The sequence below is a fragment of the Drosophila guanche genome, unplaced genomic scaffold (genome assembly GCF_900245975.1).
Source record: "Drosophila guanche unplaced genomic scaffold, DGUA_6, whole genome shotgun sequence".
Classification (NCBI taxonomy): domain Eukaryota; kingdom Metazoa; phylum Arthropoda; class Insecta; order Diptera; family Drosophilidae; genus Drosophila; species Drosophila guanche.
In genome coordinates, this window is record NW_022995745.1 from 8051465 (window position 1) to 8059666 (window position 8202).

An 8202-nucleotide genomic window follows, 5' to 3' on the forward strand; every position below is an offset into this window, starting at 1 on the left:
GGGGTAGCAGAGTGTTTGCAAGGGGGGGGGGGGAGATCCAAGGGGGATCCAACCAACCTGACAGTATCTTGCAGTCACAGCCAGCGACTTCGCGCCAGCTTGACACTAACGGGAATGCGCCGGCCTGAAACACTGACACTGAGACTAGCACACACGAACCAGAACCCAGAACCCAGAACCCAAGCCAGTCGGGGCTGGCACACTGACAGAAAAGAGAGCAGCAAACTTGGTTACTTTTGGTACAATAATATGCAATGCAATAATAACATAACGGCAGTCAAATGCATAGAAAACAAACACGAAGTCAAAACCGTTTCTTGCTTCTCTGCCGCTGCGCGTGCTGATCTATTGTGAATGGGCAATAGGCCCTGCTCCTCTGCCGCTACGGGGATTCTCTGCGCACACGAAGCTTTTACAGCGCTGCACGAGATCTGCTGGTCTTTGCTCTTAATCGGCAACGCAGGTACTCAAATGCACAGACAACAAACACACGAAGTCAAAACCGTTGCTTGCTTCTCTGCCGCTGCGCGCAGCCGATCATACGAAGTTGCTTTGCTGTCGCTGAGTGCGCTGACAGCGCTGCCCGCAATCCCGTAATCGTTTTCCATGCACAGAGAGCATACGCTGCGCAGTCGGCCACTGGTTTAATAACTGCACATTAAACAGATCGCTTGCACCACCTGCACAGCACTCCCTATATTCAGTGCAATTTTTTGAAATTTCCAATGAATATTCTGTTAGCAATCAAATATATTACATTTTCTTGCCGTGCACTGAACGGGGGGAGGTAAATCAAGTCAGGGCAGTGATACATACTGTGTGGATGTGTAAGTATTGAGAGATGCTCAGCCGAAGATGCTCGGGCGACCCTCAGCGTACCACCTCCACGCCCCTGCATCTACTTGAAGGCGGCCCTGGGCTGGGCTGCCGCTTGTTTGCATGGCTGAAATGGCTGCCTCTGCTGGGCACACAGCGCTGGGATCAGCCACTGGATGTGGGATGCGGCCAAGGGGCTTGGACTTGGTCTCAAGATACACGGTTCCTGTCCCCGTCCCAACATCTTGTCGTATAATCACCCAGCATCATGTGTGTGTGTGTGTGTGTGTGTGTCTATAGGACATAAGATAGCGATACCCTTGACAGTACTTAAAAAATACGAACGAAAAAGCTGCAAAAAAGAACGGAGGAAACCCAAAAGCAGAAGCGAAAAGTTTACTTTTGTTTGCCTTTCCTTGCGCTGCTGCTGCTGCTGCTGCTGCTGCTGCTGCGTCGCAGCACGCGTCACCTACCCACCACTATTGCCAGACCCACCCCCCCCCCCCCCCCCCCCCCCCCCCCCCCCCCCCCCCCCTGGAACCCTCACGCCATCGCTTGTTTGCTTTGCTGCGTTTCAAATGTTTCGTGCGGTCTCTTTTGGAGCTTTTGGATGCGCTTCCAAGAAGCTCGCTTCCAGGGATAGCGTTGGGGCCGCCGTTACGGATACCCCTGTGGACTTACCTTAAGCTAAACATGCACACAGATGGCCAGGATGGAAGGATTCACTAGAACTAATGATCTGGTTAAAGTCCAGAGGGACTTTCATGCATACAAATCGACAGAAATTGTCTTCCAGGGCACAACACGGAAAACATTTCGAAAAGAAATTTCCATTTTTTGTCTGGTTTTGGTTGCGCTTGTGCCAAATTGTCTTAATAGATTTATGGGCGTACGCAAAGCGGCTGCACTTTGCCGAGGCCCGGAAGTGGCTGAAGCCAGAGCCAGGACTTGCAAGGACTTTTAATTTTGTTGCGCAACACTTGGCAGCCAATGCCCCATGCCTGCCACTGCCCCCCTCCCTGTGCTCAGGCCCGGAGCGACATTGGCAGCTCTGCGGGTTAATAGCATTCCAATTGGGCCTCCCTTGGGAGCTCTAATCATTTTAGCAGTCGGACATCCGCGCTCCCTCTCCCTCTCCCGCTCCCTCGTACATTTTACATACATATTTACATAGTTATGTACATTTGATGCACGCGCTCTCCTGCTGCATCCTGGCAGGGGGACAACTTCACTTTTGGGCAACTTTAATCGCCACAATCCGAGATGCGAGACCAAGTTTTGCTTAGACAACGCCAAAATGTTCCATGGATATTTCTGGGTTCTCGTTCTCTCAGCCCCTCCCCTCAGCTCTGGCACAGTAGCCAACCCTAGCCCAACCGCAGAAGTTCCAAAGGCAAAACCCCAAAAAGCCGACCCTGTGCCCGCCCCTGCCATACGCCGTGTGTTGTCTGACGTTTTGCTAACGACTTTTCAATGGCTGCCTGCGCCAAGGCATAAGTTTTGCGGTTGCCTCCCGTCTCCTGCCTGTCCTTTCAGGCTATGTGTGCAAACAGTTCGCTTTTGCCGCTTGCTGGACCCCATCCCACGCCGCACGGCATTGGGTTATTGGCCTTGCCGCAGCTGTACGTATCTGGAGCTAGAGAACTGCCACAGTTGCAAAAAGAAATTAGTTGCTGTTGGCGAATCTGCTGGCAACTCTGGCTGAAGGCTGCTGTAATTGACTCAGACAATATGTTGCACGAGGCAGGAGAGAGCCGCAGAGCAGGCAGGGCAGGAGAGCGTCGCATGCGAGTACATCACATGGCCATCATCCGCAGTGTGGCGGCCTCGTTATGCTGAAAATGAGTTCATAAAATGCGTATGCGTAATCAAATGATGTGTCAAGTGTGTTGACAGCGCACTGACTGCTCAGCGTTAATGGCAGGCGACATGAAAATGGAGACCATCATCATGGTGCCGAGCACACATCTTCCGCACAAGTCATTGGATCGGGTTTGAGTTTGTGTCCTTCCACAAATGCGATTTTAATGACTCGCACAAAGAGAGTAAGAGTATTTATTGCCTCGATGTGTCCTGCGTGTCCTCCTTGGTCGCTTGGGGCATCCCTCGGCTGCTGATCCCTGGCACACCCATCAACACCTAACGGCAAGTGGTGGCATAAGTCCTTTATTCTGCTCCAGCAGTGCTCGGAGCACTCCAAAATGAATCGAGGTAATTCTGTGGAGTTGCACATGAACAAATACACAAATGGCTTACATTTTGTGCACTGTGCAGTGCGTATCGAGACACTCACACATCATTTGATGGGCTAATGCTCTTCCACTTGACATTCCATCTGTGGACTCGACAAACACTAGAAGCCCGAGCTGGATGGCCGGATATGAGGCAGGACATTTGTCAGAAGTAAATTAAATTGCTGTGGCAAAAAGAGCTGGAGGCACGCACTGATGCAAACACAGCACAGGACACAGGAGCAGAGCAAGAGCAAGAGCGGCATCAGCTCTCCCTCGCCCTCTCCCTCTTTCGATTAAGTGAGATTCCATTTCAGAGTTGTCATAAAATGCAAACAGATAAGAGATAAAAGAGCTGCCACGCCCATTAAAAGGCTTATTGATTGCGAAGCGGCTTGTTGTAAATTATTAACACTAATTAAATGATTAAATAACTCACAGAAAAGCCACACAGCAGCAGCAGGGAAGAGTGCAAAAGGTTTCGGTTGCTCCTTTTTTTTTATTGGAGGGATTCCCATTCCCATTCCCATTCCCATTCCCGTTCGATTCGTTTTTATCTGCATCAATTAATGCGCAAATTGATTTTGCGCAAATTCCATTTGAATTTAAGTTCTTTTTTGCCCATCATCCTTTATTGCCACTTCATGGCTGATGTCGCCCCACTTGCTGCCCCTGGGCAGCACTGCTTTGCACTGCTTGTCGGCCCATGCAGCCGCAAGCAAGACGACAGAGAAAGAGAAACACACGCAACAAAAATGTTTACTGACATTTGACTAAATTGTTCATGATTTATTTATTCGCTTATTTTATTTATATTTTTATTTTTGGTTTTCGGTTTTGCATTGTGTGTATATTGTATATGTATATGTAGATGTATATGTAGATGTAGATGTATATGTCGCAAACTGCGGTATGTATTTACTTAATTGCTAGTTGCCTCGCCTCAATGCTAAGTTAGTTTCGTTTTGTGTACGGCTACATGTGCATACGTATGGGAATGCTCCCTGCCCGGGTGGTCGCGCATCCGCAGCTGTACCCATGTAGAGAGCTCAACACTGGAAGTGTGATTACATGAACTAGCTGCAATCTCAATACACTCAATTGTGTGTGTTCGTTAGCCTAAGAGTTCAACTTACCGTGCTAGGAATTTGACAAAAAAAAAAAACAACCTACACTCACGTGTATTTACTTTACTTTACTCTAGCTTTTCCATATCTATCAGATAGTTATTAATTATATTGTGGCTTGAGTGTGTCTGTGTCTGTTGCTGTTGCTGTGTGCGAGTGTTGAAGTGGACTAAATGTAATTACATTGGACTTAAATTCAATATTTGCGTTGGCTCTTATGCCAGCTTTATGCTTAATGGCTGCTGCTCTTCGTTAGTTGGTTAGTTGGTTATTAACTACATAGACATAGATGTATATGTATATGTATATGTATATGTAAATGTATTTATGTATGAATAAATTGATTCTGGAATTAGTTTCTGCCCTTTGATGCTCAGCCCTTCGCTGGCAATCCATTAATCCATTAATTGAAAGGCAACCCCTGCCCTTCCGCCTCTAAATTGTATTTTGATTTCATTTTTTCTACGAGTATGCCTCTGCCTAGCCTATGTGACTTTGATCTGGTTGCTGGTTGCTGGTTGCTGGTTGCTGGTTTCTATTTTCAATTGAATGCCACAAATGCAGCGCCCTGCGACCACACTAAGGGGCGTACACTCAAGTTTCATTTATTTATTTTAATGAAGGGCTACAACAAAAAAGTGCCTGATGGCTGACAGCCACAGCCACAGCCACAGCCACAAACAAATAACAAGCAACAAATGCCAATTCTCGCGCTCAATTACCTACAATCAAAATGTGTTTAAAGAGTATTTAAACCTAATTGGCTCTGTGCGAGGCAGAAAATGAAACAAAAAGCGACAAAAAAAAGCACGCAGGGGATTCGGGGACGAATCGAAGCTAAAATTGTGTGGGACATCTACGAATGATGTATAACAGTTTGTATAACAGGACTCCAGCTGCAGCTGTATAACAGTATAACAGTTCGTTGCGTTAGGTCCTGCAGCGTTTCCAATGGAACTGTTACACAGCGCTCGCTGAGCGGAAAACTAATTTAAATTTCCACTAAACCCAACCCCAACCCCTGATGAAACTAAACACGGAGCGTCGAGTACTGGAGAACGAGCCAACAAATCGCTTAAATAAACTTTGTCCTCTGCTATTTATACAATTTGTCATTTTGCATTTTGCATTCTGCATTTTGTTTGCTTTCCCCCCCCCCCCCCTCTATGAATGCTTATTATTCATGGTATTCGCGATGTATTTTACTTTTATTAATTTCGGTTTTGGCATGCCTTCGGCATTAACGTTAAACACTCTCTCTCATGCAGCATTTAAATGTTTATTTATATGCATTTATCATGTGGAATTTTCATTTTCATTTTCATTTTCATTTTAATTTAGTCGCTGCTGCCACACCACACCACATCGCTCCTCCTCCTCCTCCTCATCTGCTGCTAAAAACTTTGCCTATTCTGCCCGCCCCGTGTGTGGATGCTTTTCGCTTTTGTTTTTCCTCCTATATTTACACAGATAATAATAAATATTTGCTCAATGTTTATGGATTCAAAAAACACGACGAAGAACTTTCAGATGCAGCAAATTGTTATCTCTTCTCGCTCCTCCGCACTTTCGTTTGCTGCCCCCAAATGTAGGCAACACTTTCGCACTTGGCTTTCGCACCTATGCTTCGTGTCTGTGTGTGCTTGTGTGTGTGTGCAATTACTTACAGTGTGAGCCTTTGGCCTAATTCACTTAGACACGTATCACCTCACCTGGTGCCGGGCCCGACTTGGGGCACAGCGCCTCATCAATGCTGTCCCGCAGGCGCATCGCCGCATTCAGCTCCGAGGCGGACACGGACACGGACACGCATGCAGCACTCACTGGTGAGCAGTCACTGGACGCTGCCGCTAGTCAGCTGGCTGGTCACATGAAAATGTCACCGCCACCCAGGCCGCCGACAGCGGAGGACTTTCGCGGCGTTGTCGGCACCCCGTGGGGACAATGTGTGCTCGACGCTGCCGACACCGAGTTCACGCCGGAGGAGACAATGGATGGCGGCGGTGGCGGTTGCTGCTGCTTGGACTCATCCTCAAAGGTGACCATCTTCTCGCTGCGCGGCTTCAACGTGACTATCTGCAGCTGGGCCGGCGGTGGCGGTGGTTGCTGCTGCTGCTGCTGCTGCTGCTGTGGGCCACCGCCACAGAGGAGTGTCTGCGGTGGTCCCAGTTGCAGGCCGTGCGGCAGTCCCATGCCCATGCCCATGCCCATGCCCATGCCCATGCCCATGTTGGGGGAGTAGCGCCGCGGCGGGGGCAGGGCCAGATCGCCGACGCCCGACAGATTGAACTCGCTGATGCTGCGCGGCACAAAGTACTCCATGTGGTGCTCCGGGATGCCGGTGGAGCGGCGGATGGGCGTGTTGCGCTGGAAGGCAGCGCCCGAGGACGAGGCTCCCGCGCCGTGCATGTGGCTGCGGCGGGGCAGCGAGCTGTACTGGGTGAGGGTGTGGGCCGGGCCGAAGAACATGGTCTGGTGCTGGGCCAGGCTGTTGGGTGGCTGGTGGCCTACCACGCCCAGGCCGGAGGAGGTGCTGGGACCGCCGGCGACGCCGCCCAGCAGGTCCGCGCTGGGTCGTTGTCAGGAGGGCTTCGGGGTGACGGACACCGACACGAGGGTCACCTCCTCGGGCTTGGGCGTCACGTGGTCCTGCACGCTGAACTTGCGCAGCCAGTGGACAATCTCGGCCTGGATCAGGTTGAAGCACATGGCCACCACGGCCATGCCCACCAGTATGTAGGCGGAGGCCATGTACAGGGCCAGCGTGCCCCGGGGTGCCAGCTCCCCGAACCCGATGGTGCCCAGCGACGTGAAGCAGAAGTACAGCGACTCCAGCACGCTCCAGTTCTGCAGCCGGTGGAAGAGTATGGCCCCGCTGGTCACATAGCACACCATCACGCACACGCAAATCGATATGGGCACACTGGCAGAGCCCCGAGCCCCGTTTCCATGTTCATTTTCCGACTCAGAGCTCTTCTTTTCCTGCTGCTGCTGCTGCTGCTGTTGCTGTTGCTGGTAGACGGTTTGCGGCATGCCGTAGTGCATGTTGCTGGCACCACCGCCAGCACCAACTCCTCCATGGTAGTGGCCCTTCTGGCCCTTCTTCTTGTCCGATTTGCGTCCATTTCCACTGGTGCCGCTGCCATCCCTGTCGCCGCCATCGCCCTCGCCGGCAGCGCCCTTCTCGGCACCCTGGCGGCGGAACAGGCAGCGCATGCCGGTGGACAGGGCATCGCCCATGGCCGACAAGTAGAGCAGGATTATGGGTATGCCGAGGAGCGCGTAAATCAAAGCAGCAATGCGGCCCCACTGGGTGCGAGGCGAGACGCCGCCATAGCCTGCAACGAGGAGGAGGGAAAACAATGAATGCAAGCAGAAATAAATGCAGAAAGCCTCAGGCTCAAGCAGAGACAAACAAAAACATCGAAAATGATCCGCCAAACTGACTGATCCTTGATCCAATTAGCTGGCCACACTGCACAGATGCCCTGCCCTACCGCAAGAGAAAAAAATGGAGCAAAAAAAGAGAAGGAAAAGAGGAATAGAAATGGAAACTTTTCTGTCGGAGACACTTTGGCTTTGATGTTTGTTTGCCAGAATCGAGCCAGAGCCAGAGCCAGAGCCAGAGCCAGAACCGAAACCAGGAACAGGTCTTGGAGCAGGATTAGGAGCAGCAGCAGGCCTAGACCTGCCGCTGGGCACGACCTAACCCAATAATGGCTAGAGCCTCGGCTTCGGCTGCGGCCTCTCCTCTCGCTCAATGAACTTTTAATGTGGAAACTTTTATAATTGAGTAAAATGCTGCGTATGTGTGTGTGGTGTGTGTGGTGTGTACATGTATTACATTTTATTACTGACAAAAATGAAAGCAAAGAGCAAACGACAATGGCAAAAAAGAAATGCCAGACGACACCACCAGACCAGACCAGACCAGACCAAACCAGACAAAAAATGTATGAAAAATCGGTATGGAAAACACACAGAAAATGCTTTCCCCCCCCCCCCCCCCCCCCCCCCCCCCCCCCCCC

At 50.6% G+C, this 8202-nt stretch overlaps 1 protein-coding gene across 1 annotated transcript in view; it reads right to left on the reverse strand.

The window, feature by feature from the left end:
• Positions 1-3876: 3876 nt before the first annotated feature.
• LOC117581220 (TWiK family of potassium channels protein 7) overlaps positions 3877-8202 on the reverse strand; it is a 45421-nt gene continuing 41095 nt past the window's right edge. The window contains exon 6 of the mRNA XM_034268198.1: positions 3877-7512. Coding sequence (XP_034124089.1) covers positions 6755-7512 — 758 coding nt within the window. The 3' untranslated portion in view covers positions 3877-6754. The remainder of the gene's footprint in view (positions 7513-8202) is intronic.